This window comes from Pseudochaenichthys georgianus, chromosome 14 (genome assembly GCF_902827115.2).
Source record: "Pseudochaenichthys georgianus chromosome 14, fPseGeo1.2, whole genome shotgun sequence".
Classification (NCBI taxonomy): domain Eukaryota; kingdom Metazoa; phylum Chordata; class Actinopteri; order Perciformes; family Channichthyidae; genus Pseudochaenichthys; species Pseudochaenichthys georgianus.
Window position 1 is genome coordinate 23,561,668 of NC_047516.1, and position 21,475 is coordinate 23,583,142.

General features: G+C 40.2%; 2 protein-coding genes across 6 annotated transcripts in view; one reads left to right on the forward strand and one right to left on the reverse strand.

The window, feature by feature from the left end:
* The window catches only part of nsd1b (nuclear receptor binding SET domain protein 1b), a 45,748-nt gene extending 42,685 nt beyond the window's left edge, over positions 1-3,063 (forward strand). For all 4 annotated transcript variants that reach the window (XM_034098503.2, XM_034098502.2, XM_034098504.2 and 1 more), the window contains exon 24: positions 459-3,063. In XM_034098503.2, the coding sequence (XP_033954394.1) occupies positions 459-1,183 (725 nt within the window). In that variant the 3' untranslated portion in view covers positions 1,184-3,063. The remainder of the gene's footprint in view (positions 1-458) is intronic.
* Positions 3,064-3,720: 657 nt separating this feature from the next.
* Positions 3,721-20,810, reverse strand: rab24 (RAB24, member RAS oncogene family). 2 transcript variants are annotated; one of them, XM_034099675.2, is made up of 9 exons: positions 20,315-20,810; positions 18,699-18,820; positions 17,398-17,466; positions 16,505-16,583; positions 13,129-13,196; positions 12,244-12,343; positions 10,924-10,974; positions 8,506-8,565; positions 3,721-5,375 (listed from the first exon to the last, which is right to left on the reverse strand). In XM_034099675.2, exons 2-9 carry the CDS (start codon positions 18,813-18,815, stop codon positions 5,308-5,310), a joined length of 612 nt encoding a protein of 203 aa, XP_033955566.1. In that variant the 5' UTR covers positions 18,816-18,820; positions 20,315-20,810; the 3' UTR covers positions 3,721-5,307. The 2 variants fall into 2 exon arrangements, with proteins under 2 accessions (XP_033955566.1, XP_033955565.1); XM_034099674.2 differs by having other exon boundaries at positions 3,721-5,378; positions 20,315-20,806.
* Positions 20,811-21,475: the final 665 nt, after the last annotated feature.

Consider the following 21,475-nt stretch of genomic DNA (forward strand, 5'->3'; position numbering starts at 1 on the left):
TAATAGAAAAACCGTAACATTAATGTATTTAGTATGTTTATATATTTAGTTTTAGCAGTACATTTGTCTATTACAGTGTATTCTTACTTATTTTGTATATTTTATAATGTGCCTTGTTAACATGCTGCTGTAACAAAACTATTTCCCAATTTGGGATCAATGAATATATCTAATCTAAAATAATCTAAATATTATTTATATATTATTTTATTACACTGAAACATCTTTGACTTTGTGTCACTATAACACAGGCACACACGTCACGGTTTGTATTCTGTTGTCTACTTTATTATATTGTTGTTGTTTTGTTTCAACCATTTTACTCCGTAGCACTTTGAGTTTTGTTTACTCAAATGAAAAGTGCGCTTATAAATCAAATGGATTATTATTATTAATATTTGTAAATACATTTTAAACTTGTTTTTTGTGGTCATTGTATCTTCTTGTCTGTATTGCAGGTCGCTGGGAGTGTCCGTGGCATCAGTGTGATGTCTGCTGTACGGAGGCGTCCTCTTTCTGCGCGATGTGCCCCAGCTCCTTCTGCATCCTGCACCGCGACGGCCTGCTCTTCATCTCCAAGCTGGACGGGAAGCTGTGCTGCAGCGAGCACGACCCCTGTGGTCCGGACCCCCTGGAGCCGGGGGAGATCAGAGAGTACAGCACCCCTCCCAGAGCCCTGACCTCGGGGCTGGGCATGGCCGTCATCCCCTCCTCTGGCCCAAACACCTCCGGGACCACCGGACAGAACCAGAACTCCAGGAAGGTGCGAGAGGTCGTCGAAGCTGAGACACTTCCTGCTTTCTCCATCCCGGTTGCCATCACGATCCCCGTCCCCCCCGGCTCCTCGTCTCCTCCCAGCAGCCCTCCAGTGTACGACCTCCCTCACTACTCGCCCATATCCTCGTATGAAGAAGAGAGAGACGTAGGAGAGGAAGAGGAAGAGGAGGAGCTTCTGGATGAAGTGGAGGAGGAGTCTGAGGAGGAGGAGGAGGATGAAGAAGAAGAAGGTGAGGAGACAAGCCAGAAATCAGATTCTCATGAAGAGGATGGAGAGGCAGTGATGGAGTACGTGGAGATCAAAGAGGAGGAGGATGAGGAGGAGGAAGAGGAGGAAGAGGAGGAGGATGAGGAGGAAGAGGAGGAGGGGGAGGAGGAGGAAGAGGAGGAGGAGGAAGAGGAGTGACGCATGTTGGATTATTATATCTGCAGGCGAGAGCCCTCAGCAAATGAAGATTTCCCGACCACACGTAGCCCGGTCTGTCACCGTTTGTATCTGATCAGCTCGTGGACATATGGAGGAACATTTTAGGACAATAATAATAAATCAACACGTAAAATAAATAAGAATAAAATACTGTACAGAACCATATTTATACACAGCAGATATTATTTATTTAGTTTTGTCCTCACAATCCTAACACTCTTGACGCAGTGACTTTGCACACACTGGCGCAGACTGCACCTTCAAACTCGAGACAAAGAAAACCATCTGGGACTTCTCCATGGAAAAGACTTTGTAAACATATTTCTCACCGATTTCTCCTGCCGGTTTGTTTTAGTATTTGCAGTATTGCAAGAAGCTTCACGTAGTTGAAGAGAGTTGTTGTATCTGCAGAGTGTACTGTAGGTGTTTCGTGCTAGAAAAGCCTGCATCTTCAGTCCATGTTATTAACCTCGACTTGGTTGCATTTGAATCAAATGGCGACCACGTGTTTGAAAGACCCAGAAACACGTTCTCTTAATAACGCAATGATCTGCTATCAGCACAGCTTCAACTGGACTAAGAATGAATTCCTTGGGAGTTTTAAAATATCAGTTTAACTACAGTATGTATAATATGATTTTACTCGACCCAGGCTTCCATTTTACTCCCCTGCGTATTTCCTACGGTGCTTCACAGTCAGACGATCTACGATGATATGTGAAAGTGCCACGTGATGGGCTGCCTGGTGTAGCTTCAAGATGAAATCCATGACGCAAACAAGAGGCTTCTTGCTGGTTTTAGACCGAAGCTGGCAGCATTTCACCATTTTATGCCAAAAAAACTGCTGAGGATTCAGTGAGACTGAGAATAGTCCTTCAGAGAAAGTGTTTATAAACCGTCACAGGACGCTAAAGCTGTCTCGTAGGTTAATTAGCAGCTCTACAAGGAGACATAGCAGAGATAGCACTGTGTGTGTATGCTGTGCTCTGTTCTCATTATTTATGAACTGTTCTGTGATGAAGATGAGGAGATCCATCGGGGTCTTCAACGGGACGTTCAAACAGACTCCCACCATGACGCTTGCACTTGTTTTTTTTTGCCAATGCGTGTTTTCGCTCTGTCTTCAAGCTTAATATGGTCTGTGTGTTATCTGCCAATGCCTTAGAGTGTATTTCTTTGGAGATGTTTTGAAGGAATGGTTTCCCTACTTATGCCTTTTTACAGTTTCCCGAAAGCAATGTTTCATTCCTGTGTAATTATGACCTGTTAGATCTCAACCATTGACCTGTTAAATCGACTGCTATATATATATATAAATATATATGGAAAAGAAAATGTGAAATAATCTTCGTACTGACCTCGTTCTTTTGGTTTATTGGTCCAACATGAAGCTACATCCGTGAGCCTCTTTAGAACGGGTTTGATGACACAAGCTATACTAACTACTCATGTGGCTTTACATATATTTAATTGAATCAATGCCTAATGCAATGCAATTAAGTGCTTCGTCAAATATTTTTAAAAGGGTAAGAGAACGATTAGCCTCACTGTTTTTTTGTTGTCTTTCTGCTTACGAAACTTAGTAAAAATAATATGGTTTTAACATTTAAATGTCCTGCAAAGTACGATTGAGATTTTTTCGGAAAGACTGATTTGCAAAATGCTAACGAACTTGAGATTTCAGCAGCACAGTGAAGTTTGTAAGTTGGATATTCGGCCGCTATCTTACAGGGCGTCTTCCTGTCTTAAATGACACAAAACCAATTACTACCGTACTTTTCGGACTATAAGCCGCGACTTTTTTCCCCATTTTTTTTGTACAGCTAACGGCCACTAGGGAACCTCCTAAATCTATGGATTTTACAGGTAAAATTAACCACCTTTAACGCTATGGGCTCTATGACCGGTCCGCGCCCGCCACCTTTAAGCGGCGGGCTCCAGCAGGAAAAGCTGGAGGAAAAGAGTGAGACAGGTCGCGCGCCAAAGTAAAAGTGGAACCGAGAGACAGAACGAGAGCAAGACAGACGGACAATTTAGCTGCTGCGGCTTATATGGAGGTGCGCTTTATAGTCCGAAAAGTACGGTATATTTATTTGAATATTTCGTTTTGAACAGCTTTCATGTCATGTGACCCATTGACTCTTAATCAATACGACATTGTATAACTACTCTGGAAAAGGGGCCACACTTCTTATTGATTTGAGTGCTCCTATTGGATACGATTATCTTCTTCACTTCTGGATTGATTATGGAGTCTTTACAACACATGACATGGAAACTGTTAAAAAGAAAAGAAATTCCTTTTATCCATTTCATTATGGATTGGGATGATTTGTAATACATTTCCTTTCCCGTATATTGCCATTATTTTTACCCAAGGCAAAAGAGTGAATCCCCATCAAATCTATCAGATCTTTAAAAAGTTATAAAGTTAGAACATATTTACTTTGCCCTCCATAAAAAATATTGTGCATTTAATTTCCAACAAATGACACGTCAAAGCAGCGACACGGAGGAAACAGAAGTTATCTTTTATTTCCCCACGTCTTCCAGGCAGCATAACTTAAAAAGGCAATAAATTAGAGTCCTGAAGTGAGACAGCTGTACAGATTGTTCTGAGGACATCGAGAGGACATGTTTCCACATTCACCCACAACGGCTTTTCTCCTGTTGGTGAAATCTGCAGTTTTTCACCATAGTGGAGGGGAACTTAAGTGTTTCTTAAAAGCTTCAAGTCGGAACATGTCACTGAAGCAACAGACTGAACGAATATTTGCCAGTCACGTTTCCATATGTGCTCTACGCATTTGAAATGACAAAATATAATGTTAGAGTTTAAATGTGGAAAAGCAAATGTGAAATGTGCTTTCAGTCTGCTCAGGTCATGCAGTTGAATTAGAGATGTTGGCGTCAAGTGAAATCAGAATCATAGCTTATTCTGCAAAAGATGATGTGCCAGAAACATGTTGGCGTCACTGTGGATGTATTATAGGGACATGAAACTGGACTACAAAGATGGCGGCCATTCATTTGAAAGAAAGTGCATAATCACATTTTTTACCAACTTCAGTACATCCCATCAACGTTACATTGGGATGACTTGGAGGGCTATTCAGACATTAATATATGCGTTAGACGTTTTCTTTTATAATGGCAGTCTCACCAGAAAAAGCTTTTAGGTGCGGCAGTGTTTTTTTATTTCTGCAGTACCACGAGTGACCCCTGCTTGTTATCGATACATCCAGAATGTTTTTGTAAACGTTAAAGAGCCAGCACTCTGCAAAATGATGGACATTTAATTTGTGGCTAGTAAGGCATCAATTCATATCATTCGTATCATTTCATTCATGCACTGGTGAGACTTCTTTTAAGGTCTGATCGAAATCGTTTTCTTCCTTGTTTCATAAGTTACGATCGATAGGGGCGACACGAGGTTATGCTTTTACAAAGATGATAACCTTTTTGGTAACTTTAAGAAACCCTTTTCCCCAACCAAAATACATTTAAAAAAGGGATCTTAAATGCTGCAAGTCCTTATTTTCCTTCACCTTCCCTCTAGTCATAGAGAGAAGCGTATTTAGATCAGATGTCAAGAGTTGTCTCACCAGACTTAGTTTTTCTCATCGGCCTCTCAGGGCTTCTGTAAACGGCAACATTGGAGTGTTTGGTTTTTTAGATCCAGCTTGCTTCACTCCACTCCCGTCAGGTTGAGCAGGAATAACAGACAACAAGGTTAAATAGCTGAACAAAAACCAGTCGCCTTCCTCGATCTCTGCAAACAATCACTTTTTTTACTTCTGTGGTCCAATCCAGAAGAAGCTACGGAAGAACAAGGACATCGCTGGGTAAAGTGTTCTGTTGTTTCCATCCCTCACAGCCAGTGACGGCCTCGAGCAGATCTTCTTCCATAAAGTTTTGCAGCCGTCAGTTTTTTTTTTTAATGGCACAAAAGAAACCTATTGAAAAACATTGTGCAACTTGGTATTTTGTGACTTGGATCCCAGCTCCAGAGCAGAGTTTCCCATCAAATGTATCCAGCATAAAATCCAGGTTTTTCATCCAACCGGAAGTGAAGGGAACAGGTCCGTTTCCCTTCCTCTTCCTCAGTTGTTATGGCAACAGGAATAGAAATATGAGTCCTTCTTCTGGCTCAAGTCCACGCTTGTTTCCTCTGCTGAAACACAGGAAGACACAGTATATGGTATTTAAAAATACATTATTTTACTTTCTTGATCCCTCTTTCTCTTGCTGCAGCTTGTCTCTAACCATAACACTAAATTAAATGTATGTCATAAGCGCATTCAAAAGTAGGGATGGTATGGACTGTACTTATATAGCGCTTTATTCAGTCTTTACGACCCCTCAAAGCGGTTTACAATACTACATGTCGTTCACCCATTCATACAGAGCAGTGTACCTTAGTCTAGGACCTAACATTCACACACTGTTGGCCATCGGGAGCAACTCGGGGGTTAAGTATCTCGCCCAAGGATACATTGACATGTTGGGTGCATGGGCTGGGATCGAACCCACAACCTTCTGGTTGAGACGACCGCACTCCCTCGCAGCCACAGTCGCCCATGTGCCCATAAGTAATCGAAATATTTAGTCTAGGAAAATGTCTGAATGAAGCATTTCGCAGAGAAGTCCCGGCCGACAAACTGTATTTTGTAGACTTAATAAAAAAATCCCTGTTTGGTACAGATCCTCTTAAAAAAAAGTTTACATGTCGCTGTACTCGGCCTGTTTAGTCCTGTTATCACTTATTATCACTAAATGAATAGCTAAGTAGCAGCTCTGGGATAAATTCAGGTGGTAGACTTTCTATTTTCTTTTAGATTATAGCTAAATAAACTGTTGCTAGGTCTACGCAGATGAACGACAGATACTTACACTAGGGCAGGTGTTAAGTTACATCAATGCAATGTTGTAGTCAAGTCACCAATTCACGAGTCCAAGTCACCCTCGAGTCACCACTCTTCGAGTCCGAGTCCAAGTCCGAGTCACCAAGGGAGAGTCGTAGTCGAGTCCAAGTCCGAGTCACCCAAGGAGTGTCCAAGTCGAGTCCGAGTCATCATTACCTGTGTTCGAGTCCGAGTCCAATTCCGAGTCACTTAAGAAGAGTCCAAGTCAAGTCCGAGTCACAAGTCTTCATGTATTAATCTTCGTGGATATATGTTTTGAAATGTAGCTGCTCCTCTACATTGCTGTTATCCTGTCTATTGAACTGCTGTGAAGCGAGTTTGGCTACAATTCTTGTAATAGGTGCTATACAAATATAAAGCTTATTTCTAATATTATTATTATTATTATATATAAATAAACTATATTTAAAATGAGTTACCTTTTAGAGAAGTGATTATATTTGTATGCCAATATTTTCCTATGGTAAAGTTTTCGTTTTGCACTTTTATTTTGATAGTAATAAGATCGGGACTCTTATTTTGAAGGAACTTTTACGGGTTAAATCAGTTTACCAATAAAGATTTATCCCCAGAAAGCACATGGCTACTTAGCATGCAAAATGACGTCATTCTGCATGTTAAGTATGTGCTTTCGTTATCGGCTGAATCTTTATTTATTGATTAGATCACGTTACTCTGATGATAGTGTTCAAGACAGCCAGGGCCGGACTGGGACAATAAGTCAGGCCGGGAATTATACACCCAGCCAGGCCACTACCAGTTTTTTGTGCCATTTTGCTGGATCTATTGGTCAATTATTACAGCGTTGCTGCCCATAGTGATAGCCCTCTAAATCTACCCAAAAATAAACATATGGACATGGGTTACTATTTTAAAAAATGTGCAAATCTATTTAGGAACCTATGTGAACATATTTTAAGTGGGGGTGTACGTCAAATCCTATAGGGGGGTCCGGGGGCATGCTCCCCCGGTAAGATTTGTTTTTAAATGTTGGACTTAAATGCATCAATCTGGTGCATTTTGAGGGGGAAATAAAGAGACTACACCCATATGAAACATAACTGTATACATTTAAATAATCATAAAATCATAAAAACATGGCCATAACCAATAACATACCATATCCAATATGAAAAAACATTGAAACTTGTTTATTTTATTGTTTTGGTTCATTTATAGTTGTGAGTGTGTCTGAGCTCCTGAACCAGCCTCACCTGTCTCCCCTCTCTCCCCCTGCTCCTCTTTGAGGCAGAAGCAAAGACTCGTTTTAGCTCTCAACAAGTTTTAATAGTTTATCTTACCTTTTTTCACCTAGTTTTTTTAAATTATTATTCATGCATATTTTATTAATCACTCCCCCCTCAAATGGAAATAGGTGTTTACATAAATGGTGACCAAACCGTTTGAGACCCACTGAGATAACTTAGACTAAGTTAACTATCTAAGCACTCAGAGAGTCCTTTACCTCACCTGAGCTGAGGTTATCAATCTCTCAGTCTGACAGGAGAGGACTCTCCCTCCACCTTCTTGTTGAAAAAGCTCCTTATATCCGTTAGCGCAGCTAGCTAGCACCAGATGCTAACAACAACAATACACGTAACCGGCGCGCGCGCTTTATCTCACTGGCTCGCGCCACACATACACACACCCTCCCGAGCTTGAATGACACACAGAGACCAATCGAGGGCATTAGTATGATCTGTATGAAAGTGGTCATGTCGGCAGGCCACATCATGTAGACAGCCAGTCACCCTCTGTGAGGCAGAGTCAGACCCACATTTGCGTTCACAATACAAACAAAATCTTTAGGCCAGCAGGCCACTTAACATGCCAGGCCATCGGGAAACCTCCCGGTCCTCCCGATGGCCAGTCCGGGCCTGAAGACAGCCTATATGTCTGAACTCGATCCTTAGAGTAATGTGTTACGGAGCCTTCTCTTCTATATTGTTTCCACATAACGAGCATTTTGCGCTGCTCTTTTCCAATGTGGAAGCAGAATGTGTGAAAGCATACAGCATGATGCGGGTGTGTCTGTAGACATCTCTAGACTGGAATAGCGGGGCCCAGTACGTGAACTCGCCATACAGGATAGAGGACATCAGACTCCAGAGAAAATGTGCTGGGGGGGGGGGGGGGGTCATCCTGTGCGAGAATTCACGAGTCCAAGTCCGAGTCACGTCAATCAGTGCGCGAGTCCGAGTCGAGTCACGAGTCCCGAAAATCGGCACTCAAGTCCGACTCGAGTCCGAGTCCAGGACTCGAGTACTCCATCTCTGCATCAATGGAGAGCAGTGAGTTTGGGGGTAAAGGGGGTCGGTATGTCCCAATCCCTTATTTAAAGGTTTCATCCACAGTGTGTATTAATAAAACACTCACGTTTCATTTCCTGGAAGGCATTGCTGTTGTAATCCTCTGCAACTTTCTGGAACAACTCATCTGTCAGGGAGAGGAAGAACGAGTCCTGTTAGTTTCCATCAGTTCATTCACAGAAACAAGTCCATGCGGTATAAAAGCAACGAGTCCATTCGGCTCAGTGCACTTTCACTAAGACGTTATCTCTGCTAGGAAACATGCAGCGAGGCTAAAAGGCCACACATAAGCCATTACTGCGTTTCTCCCGTAGAATCTGAATTAAGTTAAAGGTGGGGTAGGTAAGTTTGAGAAACCCGCTCGAGATCGCTAGAATTTGAAAATACACAACCGCAGAAAAACTACCACTTCCTTACAGAGCCCCTCCTCCAACACACACGAACGCGCACATGACCAATGAGGGCACGAGATAAGTTTGTGCCCCGATGGAAGGCTGACAGGCAGGTAGGCCATCCAGTCGTTGTACTTTTTACAGTATTACGGCTTCTTCAGATGACGTTTTTTTATGGATTTTTTTGTCAAAGCACTTAAGATATTCATTGTTATCGGGATGTTAAGAGCATTCCATGGAATATAACAAAAAGTGTATCTCGAGCCGGTTTCTGAAACTTACCTACCCCACCTTTAATGTTGTGGTAGATTGTAAAACTGTAATGTATAATGTCCATTCGGATATAAATACGTTTTTTAAAATAGTTTCCATGAACTGTTTACAGATAAAAGGCTGTGAGACTCTTCCTCTGTGCTTTATAAAAACATAAATATATGTCTCCTACGTCTCAACTTGACTCATGTGTTTTTATACACTTCCCTTTTTCCTTCAAGAGAATCAGGGCTGCTTTCAAATAGCCACCGCTACATTCCCCTCGCTAATATAGTTTTAATGTTTCCCATGCTGGCATCAAGTTCTCGATGATATTGCTGAGATTGTTATCTTTACTGCAAATGTAATGCCACTGCCTTTTGTCCTTCAGACATACTGAAGACTACCATTACGTACATATTTGTTTTGTGTTTGAGAGCCTCATACTTGTGTCCCAGCTGACTTTAAAAGTAATGATCTGCCAACAATCTGACATCGTTCAAAAAAGCCCTCAAAACTCACCGTTTCACTCTTACATTCAACTCCTCACCCACTAACTCCTCACCCACTAACTCCTCGCCCACTAACCCCTCGCCCCTATTCCACCGAGCTTGGAACTTTTTATTGTTGTTGTTATTTTTCTTTACTTGCTTGTAAAGCGCTTTGAGCACCAGGAAAAGCGCTATATAAATATTATGTATTATTATTATTATTATGATACAGAGAAAGATTAAATGTGTGCAGTTAATGAACATCAAGAGAACACTCAGCTCTTCTTCTAACAATGATAATACATATTCTTCTTTTTGTTTCCTCATTGATGTTGTTAATGTCTTAAAGAGGAGGAATTCCAATGCTCCATACAGACTTCTTGTGTTTTAAAGGTCACCTATCATGCTATTTTTTGGGAATAGCATAGGTCTCAGATATATACAATATATAAAAAACATGTCTATGAAGTGTTTTGCTCAAAATACCAAACAGATCACCCATTCTAGCCATGCCTCATATCCCTCCATTTCACTTCCTGTTTCAAAAGTGCTGATTTGGGGAATAAAGCTTTAAAAGAAAAAATGTATTTAAAAAAAGGAGGGGTCTGAGCTCATGCGGGATCCGGCAGCTACCGTCTAAACTAAATGCTACCGTGATGAAACGCCATATCATGGATTATCAAGGATTCTCTCTGAAACAGTCTGGAGCTCAAAGGCTTTCTTTCTTGCCGGTTATACCACAAGGTGAGTTCCTTTCTACTTCCTGCTTCTTCACACACATGCTCTCCAGTACAGGTCAGCTCTGAGTGTTAGCGATGCTAATGTAAACATGCACCGACTATATTACGTCCAAAACAGTCGGGCGTTGTTTCTGATAGCAACGTTTCTGATTGGGCCGTGGGTCCATATTTCAGATATTACGTCATATCGGACGCAAATCTGGATCAGCTCCGTTGTACCCCCGTTTTTAGAGATTTGGGTACGGAGGAAAAGAGAGAGGGTTTTATTTTCTGACGCTGCGTGAGTTCCCCGACACACCGGGGACACATGTTTCTGTATAAAAGACATCAAAAAGTCCATTTTGCATGATAGGTCCCCTTTAATATAACTTCTGTGCATATCTTAAGTTGGCATTCAACAGTATCTTTCCTGAAGAAATGACTATCTGATATGTCGGGCTAGGTGTTCTCAGTTCTACAATCAAGGGATTTACGTATTTTAAAGATTTCCCAGATTTGCGGAAATTTGAGGAAAACCCACTTCCTCAAATGACAGACAGTGAATCAATATGGGAAACATTAAACCACTGGTGTTACATTTGTTCTGCAGATGACTGAAGGTGCGACTCACCCACGTTAGTTCCTGTTTTACTGGAGGTCTCAAAATGCTGGGCACCAATCTCTGTGAAAGCAGAACATGACAGTGAGGTTAAAGGTCAGTGAGCTTCACACACAGAGGCTGATGGAGGTCAACCGTTTCTAAAAAAAAAAATTCAAGACGTTTAAATACACTTCAGAGGTCTAATTATTGTCAACTTGGGCAGGGTCCTCAACTCGAAGATGTGAATGTTAGTGGAAATCCTGGTTTCACATTTTTCAGACTAAAATATGAATTATTGTTATTGATAATGGAGCTAGAGAAGTACCAGTAAGTAGACATTGAAGGGATTGAATTAAAACAATTAAATAATAAAGTGGATTTAAGATGTTGCTATGTTTTGCATGTACATTTTGTACATTGAAAAAAAGAAAGTATCACTGTGGCTGCAGCACCACAGGAAAGAAAGGCTTAGGTCAGGGGTGTCAAACTCAAATACACAGTGGGCCAAAATCAAAACATGGGTACTTCTTATGGTTCTATCTGCAGAGTCATTTCTTACGATTACATTTCTCCACAGGCCAACAACAGCTTCAACAAAACAATTTCCCTCAAAGAAAAAAACCAACATGCCCTGTTGTCGTGAGAGAGAAAGTGCAGAAGGAAGCATCCATTGAACTCAGTGTGCTGCTCTGAGATGCTAGTTCAGACACTTGGCATCTCATCTTGGGTGCAAGTTGATCAATGTTTGGGGTCAGGCTCTGAGCTGAGGAGACCCTCAGGATGGAGTGAAGGTGTGCGTGCAATATACCGGCGGGCCAGATCTAATAGTAATTAAAAATTATCCTGCGGGGCCGAAATTAAATCCACCACGGGCCTTGAGTTTGACATGTATGGCTTAGATCAGTGTTTCTCAAACTTGTTCATACCAAGGACCACTTAACCAATAAAAAAACACTCGCGGACCACCTAACTCCACAAATATCCAAAAACACATCGTTTTTCTAGAACAGATTACAAATCGCCTGAAAATGTACAAACAGGTGGCAACATGTGTGACGAAGGTGTTGCGCTTGGCTATATCATGCAATAGAAAGTTAACCTCGCTCCATTGCGGAGATATTCTCGCGAGAGTGCGGAAAACTTAAATTAACTTATTTATTTAAAATGTGAAATGTTACCAATATACTCACGGACCACTAGGGGGCGCTCACGGACCACCAGTGGTCCGCGGACCACTCTTTGAGAAGCACTGGCTTAGATGATGATGACATAACAAACTAAATAAAACCTTTATTTTTCACAGTTAACCAATATGACTGAATATCTAAGCCCTATGCAGAGTGTAGTTACCGTCAGCAAAGTCCTGAGCGTCGTGGTAGTCGATTTGGCGCAGACTGCGGTCCTGTGAGATCAGGTCGCTCTTAGAGCCGCACAGGTAGATCTTACAGTGCTGCAGAACAACAGAGAGAGAATACATCGAACACACGGTGACTAACGGATGCTTGAGGTGTAGAGAGAACACAAAGTGCAAATAGCAATAAAGCGCTTTCGTTTTCAATTCATTCACAGAACAAATATTAGGTGCCGGGTTTAGACATACACAGATAAATACAGATGTGATAAATAGTAGAAACAGATGTTATAAATAGTAAATAAAGAGATTGTAAATGAGTGCAATGTCCCCGAGTGTGAGGTGCTGTGGGTTTGAGCCCAATGACATTCAAAGGGGAGTGGGCTGGTGGAGTGTGGAAGTTCAGCTCTACTGTATACACCAACCCTAATTTTGTCTATTTCTTGTAAAGCCCTTTAAAGTTAATTTAATTAGTCTGAAAGGTGATATATCAATTAAGTTCAAATGATTGATTGATAATCCTGTGTCCTAATTTGTTCATGCATCAAATTTAGACTGCATTTTATTGAGGCAAAATAGTTGTAAAGCATTTATTAATAAAATGTCTTCTTTTGGTAAATGAAAAAAGGTTTTAGTGGAATGAAACATTTCGAATTGTCAGCATAGGTATTAAGAACCTATAGTTCTGGTATCTTTGTCAGAATGTAGTGTTCAAATCATCGAAACAAAGACATCTAGACACACACTTTAACTGTTCCTGTATTATTTAGGTGGTTTTATGAACTGGTAAAAGCTGTATAATCTGTATAATGAGTGTAAGGTAACACATAGTCGAGTTAATCAGCTGTGTTGAGTTTAACGTTGGTCGAGAAACGCTCTCTTACTTCCTCGCAGTTCTGCAGCTCCTTCACCCAGAACCGAGCTCTCTGGAAACTGCTGCTGTCGGTCAGATCTGAAAGGTAAAAAACACAAAGGTAAATAAACCCGGAGTGAAGTGAACCAGGAGAGCAACACTAACACTCGAATCAACAACTAATCTACCAGCTCTTCTCTTTCAGTGATCCCCAAGGAAAACTGATAAAACAAGATGAATATATATTATTAATATTATCATGAAGAAGACCCCGTTAATCTTTGTCTTCATCAGAGCTCTTATCTGCTGATCAGACTCGCCTCTTCTCTAGAATCAAAGTGTTTCTCCTATCTTCACGATTGAAAATGATGTGTCACATTTATTTTTTAAAGCTTCGAGTCTCAAGGTTTCCTTTATTGTAGGAAACCTTTAGACACTTCTGTGATGTGTATATGTTTACATTTTAAGTTAAACGTCATAAACAGTATTTCTTTATATAAGACTTTGATCCTGGAGTTGTCAATGTTCAGGTTAACCTTTCATTTTTTTGTTTGGTTAATTTTGCATTTAGAATAATAGAACTCAAAAGGCCCTATTATGCTTTTTTGGGTTTCCCCAATCCTGTAGTGTTAAATGTTTTTTGTACATAGAAATGTTCTGAGGGACATCTCTAAGCAGTTGATCAATCACATCAGAGCCGGCCAGCTAACCAATCGGAGCAGACTGGGCTCTGATTTCAGACAGAGGATGAAAAGAGGTGCTGCAGCACAGGCAGTATGAGAAAAGAAAGAGCTTTTTGAACATTAACGCATGGAGACATGTCCCAGGAGAGACACTACATACTGAAAATGAGCATAGTGTGTCCTCTTTCATAACTCAAGGACCTTTGTTTTGTTATCTTTGGTGATAGTGGGATATTGCAGGTGTGGTTTAAAACTTTCTTTCACTTGTATCTGAAGTTGTATTATCTTAAAGGTCCCATGACGTGCTTTTCCGGTTCTTACCCGTCCCCTTGTGTGTTATGAAGGTTTTCTGCATGTAAACGGTCTGCAGAGTCTCACCCTCAAAGTACACCCTGTAGGGAGTAAAACTCTAACACAGAGAAGACCTGTCTGTGCTGCCCCAGAACGTCTCGTTGGAGATTTTTCCTGGGTACAGTGACGTGCCCATACCCAAATGCGCTCCTCACAGACACACACACACACACACACACACACACTCTCTCAGCAGCGAAACTGTGATGCGCTGGGGGGGGGTGCTAGTGAAGCCTTGCAGCCGCGAAACGGTGGCACGCTTACACTGTAGGGGCACGCACTGTAGAGGCACTGTAGGTGCGGCGCGTTTGGGGGTGCGGGTGCTAGTGGAGCCTCACAGATGGGGGTGCTGTAGCCCCCTCAGCACCCCCCCCTTCCCACATCCATTCGCGATGTCTCGCAGACCCCACACAGCAACCAGGAAATGACCCCAGCTCACACTGGCCGCTCCTCACAGCAGCGAGCCCTGCAACGTCCCGCCAGCACGGCACCCAGACCCCACGCAGCATTCTCATCCACTTGTCATTACTGGTGTCATTTTCTGGTTGCTAATAAACACCATTGTAACACATAATCACTGATGTTCCGCTGTAACGGTAGTGGACTCATCAGAACAGAATTGGCGAGCTGACCAATCAGAGCACAGTGGGCTCACAGGGAGGGGGGGGGGGGGGGGGGCAGGAGCTCCAACAAGCCGTTTAGGACAGAGAGTGAATACACATACCAGTGTTGTAGTCAAGTCACCAATTCACGAGTCCAAGTCACTCTCGAGTCTCCACTCTTCGAGTCCGAGTCCAGGACTCGAGTGCTCCATCTCTGACACATACTATACAGAGATGCTGTTTGAGAAACCAATGTGAGTTTGGAACATTGAACAATGTAAATCTATTCTAGTAGACCTCAACAATGGATTTATGATCAGTGGAAATGGCCATGACGTGGGACCTTTAGGTCTAACTGTGTGACTATCAATGCTCAGTTCCCCCATTAGAAACACCACAAACAAAGTTTTGCTTTCAGCTTTCAGTTCTGTATGCGGTGAAGTACATTTAGAAATGCATCCAGCTGGTGTGCCCTGAATACTGAAACGCCTCCAACACAGCAAACTGAGAGCTGTCCCTTTAGACTTCAGCCACAATGAATGTCACTTGTGCTTCAGGTATTTATTAACTGCCATACGACATATCACAAGCACAACAAGCATGTCAGACAGTCAGGGTTTCATTAGTCACGTATATAAGGAAAGAATTTCTGGTATTTCGTTCGCTATAATACTTCTGAGAAATATATCTCTTTACTGTACATGGTTGAATTTAAGTTTAAAGCTCATTTGTTTATCCATTTGTCAAAGTAACTGCTCTTTGTTATTCACTGTAGTTATATATATATATATATATATATATATATATATATATATATATTAGTCAACATTATTTTAGATGTATTCAGAAAGCCAATGTGTCCTTTGTCACATACCTAAGGAAATATTCCTGTCAATCAGATGGGGATTGTTCACATCGTTGAGTAACACTACATTGAAACAATGGTATCAGAGAAGTTTGGTGTAGTTAGGTATTGGTATTTTGCGAGTTCAGTTTTCATCGTTTTCAAAATTAAAGCACAGACATGTTCTGTTTTTGGTTACACAGTTGGGTTCACATAGGGACACTAAAATGTGTGCAGTTTGTTCAGAGATCATAATGTTGAAGCTGAAGAAAACTTGGATTTGCTGCATCTATTTTTAAGAGCACTGTTTCTAACATTTGACCAAAAACAGATGGGTTTTGGGCTAAAACTTATATTGAAGCCTGACTCCGTTCCATCCATCTAGCTGGGGAAGCGGAGTATAAACCAACATGTCTTTTCAATTTACACACGGCATCTATTGCACGTCTGTCCGTCCTGGGAGAGGGATCCCTCCTCTGCTGCTCTCCCTGAGGTTTCTCCCATCTTCCCTTTAAACTGTGGGTTTTCTCCGGAAGTTTTTCCTTGTACGATGTGAGGGTCTAAGGACAGAGGGTCTAAGGACATAGGGTCTAAGGACAGAGGGTCTAAGGACAGAGGGGGTCGTATTGTCATACTGATATTCTGTACACACTGTGAAGACCACTGAGACAAATGTAACATTTGTGATATTGGGCTATATAAATAAACATTGATTGATTGATTGATTGATGTCTTTCCACCAGTAAGTTCCAGCTTCAGTCAGATTACCAGCTATTTGAATGTTTAAAAAATACGTGCATACTTAATGAGGCAAATGTGTCACATCTAAGGCGTTTAAAGGAATGAAACAATATAACCCTAATATAAAACGTTGTGGTTCAGAAATAGGGTTCTCTGGTTTAATCAACGCCACAAATGTAGATGTACCATAGCAGACGATGGCTGCCCGGGCTCCTCTGTAGTAGATCCTGCTCATGGCTTCATATCGCTCTGATCCCGCTGTGTCCTGAGGGAAAGAAATGTAAATACATCTACAGTAAATGGAGACATGATAAGAAGACTGCTTTCTGTTATGTTTCTGCTTTTGTATGTCTCAGATCTGATTATATTATTGTACACAGGCAACATTCCTACAACCCCCATGCAGGCTTTACATGCGGTGTAACCCCCAGTGTGACAAACTCTGCAGCTGCAAGCTAACTTCCCCTCACTGCTGCGAAGGTTGTGAATCCCCTAAAACTCAGACAAGTTGTTTTGGCATTAAATCAAACTCATATTTATTTATATTTTCAGTCCTTTCCAAGTCATATGCAAACCATGCCGTACATCCATTAGAGATAAGGAGAAGTGTTACACATACATCATTTACAACAGCCTGCGTATGAAAAGTAGCTTCATTATTAATTAGATAAGACTCAGACAGTGAATGAGATGTCTTTCTCACGTCAACCAACTCTCAAAATCACTTAGCAAGTTACCCTATAATTAATCCTTAATTTAGTGCTTATTTGAACTTAATTTGGAAAACAGACCATGGATCAAAAACGTATAAACACATTCTGTTGTGACCGAACGATTAGTAAAGGTACAGTACAGTAGTTTATGTATATGGAAGAGAGTATTAGACTGTATTATAATGAAAGAAACAATTAAGAATCAACTTATTGAAAAAACAATAACAGAAAATGAAAATGGGAAACTTAACTTAATAAGCCATAACTGTTGTATAAAATACATTTGGCTGCGTTATGATATTAATTAAGGTTCAGTATAATATTCCAGATAATAATTCACTATATAAAAGGTATCTTCGGACTCACCCATATTCCCAGGGTGATTACCTTCTCTCCCACTTGGATTGGTTTGGCAACAAAAGCAGCACCGATAGTCTGCCGGAGGAAAAACAAGCTTCAGACACTCTCTGTGGATTTATGGGTACTTTTAAACTGAATTTACACAATGACATGTTTATTAAATAACCCATAGCATGTAATGACCGAGTGGGTAAAGTGTGGAGGATGAGATCTCTTTCTTGTAATTAATCCTATAAAACCATGGAAAGACAACCCTTATGCCCTTTTACAATGTCTTTAAAAACCAGGACAATATCTTGTGTCATATCACCGTGTCAATATAAAATTGAGATATGGCTTAACCATTATTGACAGCTATTGAATTGCTTTTTAACTAAATATAAATATTCTGTAGTGATTTGGAGCAGTGGGCAGCTATACTGCAGGTGGTCCACTGAAACTGAATTCAGGGAACATAAACATACAGATATGTTTTTTTTCTAACATAAGGAATTTCTTTTATAGTTTTAATTTGATTTCAAAGAATAACTTTACATTTGTTACATGTTTTTATAAAGAATGTAATGACATTTGAATGTTGTAAGGGGATCTCTTGTCCAAGCCATGTTTTCTTTTTTTCTTTAATAATTTATCTTAAAACACATGTAATATGTTTTACAGTAATGAACTGTTGTTTTAGATTACAGTAGGTGCACTGTAGAAAAACAGTTGAATGCTGTCAGTATTTTACTGTAATGTAACGTGAATTTTTTTTACATTGCCAAGTTTAGTGACCACAAATGGATGCACGATAATGGTGTACATTTGAAGCTCAATCAACAGCCTATTACAAACTAGCAGATGGTAACAATTGGAACAGCATCAGCAATCATGGGAAGCAGAGTAAGCACCAAGGACAGAGTGCCGATGCTGTAAACAACATACACTTGAATCCTTTCCAAATGAATGTATGATAGATGAGAACATGCTTACCTAAAGAAATGATATGTTATCATCTTTAACACTCCTAGTCTGAAAACTTTCCAAGGATACTTTACCGTTTATGCAACTGTTATAAAAACCTCATGGTGTATTATCAAACAGGACACGAGAAAGGCGTGTCTGACTAGCTCCAACATTAATATGCAAGAATCCCACAGAAACGCTTGTCTCATGATTACAGAAACATTACTGCATCAGTTTGTATGAGGACCTTTATGCTTCAAAATGAACACAGACATGAGATGCATTTCCACAACCTCCCTAGGGAAAAATAAATAAATATGCTTTTCATCGTAGGCATGGAAATTGAAGCAGCTGACACTCACGTTCTGATACGGGCCGACCAAGAAGCGATGGTGGACGTATCTCTCCACCAGGCTGGTCTTCCCCACGCTCTCCTTTCCGAGCATCACCACTTTGGCATCCACACGCATCGCACTCATGTTAACTGGAGAGTCGAGGGTCGAGGGAAAGGACAGGAGGAGAGCACAGCAAAGCAAACAGAAGGGGGGGATGTTAATGTTCACCGATGCTTAATGTGCCGTGAGGTGAAAAGACAAGATACACAACCATTGAGAGCGCTAATGAAGTCAAACAATACCATTGAATTAAAATAACACATGTACAAGGGAATACTAGGGTGTAGGTCATTTATTTATTTATCTTTGTTATACAGGGATGGGAAAAGGGGTGAGATTAATGAGGGAGAACTTGGATATTTCATTATCTAAGACTTAATGTGTTGACAAAAACAAATCTGAGGTTATAAAATACTACATCTACGAGACGAGACTGAGAAGTTCTCTGAGATTAAAGCATATATTTACGAGAAAACTTGGGAAAACATGTTTTTTTGTCAAGTAGCTACATCTACTTTGCCAGGTGTTGTGTGAGAGGGTAACCCAACCTTGCAAAGTGCAGCGATGCGTTTTCTTGAGAATAAAACCAATTGGGACAGAGAAAATTGAAGTTTTTTGTCTTAGTATAATAATATTTGTCCAGTATAATATTACTCAGCTCTCCTAGAGGGGCCCTACAATGCGGTCCTAATAAGTGGTGTAAGAATAATCATACGCATTTAACAAATTCTAAAGTTTCTCTGTAACCTTTTTCACTTCCTCTTATCATCCATGACATCTGTTGCATCTTTACGAAATATTGGAATATTATTGTATGTTATGAAGTAAGAAAGTATTAAGTAGAAGAAAAATAAAGTAAAAAAGTTAGTACACTTCTTCAAGTCTAATTCATTCCTAAAACTGGATATGGATACGATGAAAAGTTATATAATCTCTATTTCTTGCTGACAAGTTTTCTAATAACATTTCAATAATGACTAATCACATATTGTAATCAATGTGACCAAAGCTTTAATTGTCTACCTTTCGTTTCAGCTCAACTGTAAATGGATGAATTACTCTCCAAAGTAGCAAAGCATTAACTTTCTATATATTACCTGACATTACAATGAATTTGACAAACATCTCAGAGGGAAAATGTAAGTTTTTCTACACTACATGTAATTGATAACTTCGCAGATTCAGATTAATAAACCAAATATTATGTTGCTTAAATAACAAATGATTAATAAGATAAGATAAATGGTAAATTGACAAAAGAGTTACCATTTACCATCTGCAACATTAAAGCGATGAACATATTATGGCATCAATAACTATAGTCCATGAGTACTATTTACACTTTAAGTACATTTTGAAGGTAATACCTTTGTACATTTACTTAGCTAACATTCATAATAAAAGACGTTTACTTGTAACAGAGTATGTGTACAGTACACTGTGATATTACTCGTTATTACTCCAGTAAAATACCTGAGTACATCTTGTCCACTGCCTCACTGGGACAAACATGACATAGCCAAAACAAAACCATTCAATATTAACGTTAGCTAACAACGCTAGCTTCACATAAAAACACTCACCTTGTAGCTAGTTTGAATCAACAAATCTTCGTTAACATCTGATCTCCGTCCAGGAACCGAGCCGAACCGGGACTGTCATCCGAGTTGTCGAACCTGTCTGAAGTACAGCCGGTGACCGACCAACCGGCGGCTGTTTACTGGCAGCGGCAGCTAGCTAACGTTGCTGTTGCGCAATGGCTGAAATAACAAAGCGTCACTTTTAGATAAGAAAAATGCAATAACCGGCTCACAGGAGTTTGATTTAATAAAACCAGCCCAGTGAGTGATGAGGATCAGCTGGCCGGAGACGGAGCTGTTACTGAAGGGAGGGATTTCTCCATCTGAGCTTTGTTTGTTGGGGTGGGAACCAAAGAGGCGGGTGTTTCCAGGAGATGGAAGTGCCCGATTGCGTGGAACAACCGCCGGATGTGTACAATCAGGGAGGCCGCCATGTTGGACTGGGACACTTGTTTGTTTATAACTTTGTGAAGCTGGAAAATAACTAAAGCTGCCTGAGTCCTGTGCAGACTGCCACTGTAAGAACAAAGGTTTATGGGAATTACTTTTCACAGCTGAGACTGACCATGTTATTGTATATGGCAGACAGTTATACCATAATGTTTAATTGGATATTATGGCCATAATAACATAATGTTTTATTAGATGTTGCCATTATAACATAATTTTGTATTGGTTTTGGCCATAATAACATCATGTTTTATTGAAATTTTACATTATAAAATCATGTTTTATTGGATTTTGCCATTATAACATAATGTTTATTAGATTTAGCCATTATAACATAATTTTGCATTGTATTTGACCATGATAACATAATGTTTTATTGTATATGGCCATAATAACATCATGTTTTATTGGATATGGTCATACCCAAACTGAATGTTGCCATTATAACATGTTTTATTGGTTTCTGCTATAATAACATAATGTTTTATTGTATTTGGCCATTATAACATAATGTTTTCTTCGATTTTTCCCCCCCAATAAGATCATGTTTTATTGAATTTTGGCATTACAACATCATGTTTTATTGGATATGGTCATAATAAAATCATGTTTTATTGTATTTTGCCATTATAACATTATGTTTTGTTTGATATGGACAGAATAACATAATGTTTTATTGTATTTTGCCATAATAACATATTGTTTTATTGGATT

What these genes read in the sequence shown, in the direction of transcription:
- rab24 (XM_034099674.2), bottom strand. Translation starts at nt 18,815, where the DNA reads ATGAGTGCGATGCGTGTGGATGCCAAAGTGGTGATGCTCGGAAAGGAG. An exon ending in TAATCACCCTGGGAATATGG is followed by an intron (nt 16,584 to 17,397) that starts GTGAGTCCGAAG and finishes TCTTTCCCTCAG; the next exon opens with GACACAGCGGGATCAGAGCG. An exon ending in CGCTCAGGACTTTGCTGACG is followed by an intron (nt 10,975 to 12,243) that starts GTAACTACACTC and finishes CTGCTTTCACAG; the next exon opens with AGATTGGTGCCCAGCATTTT.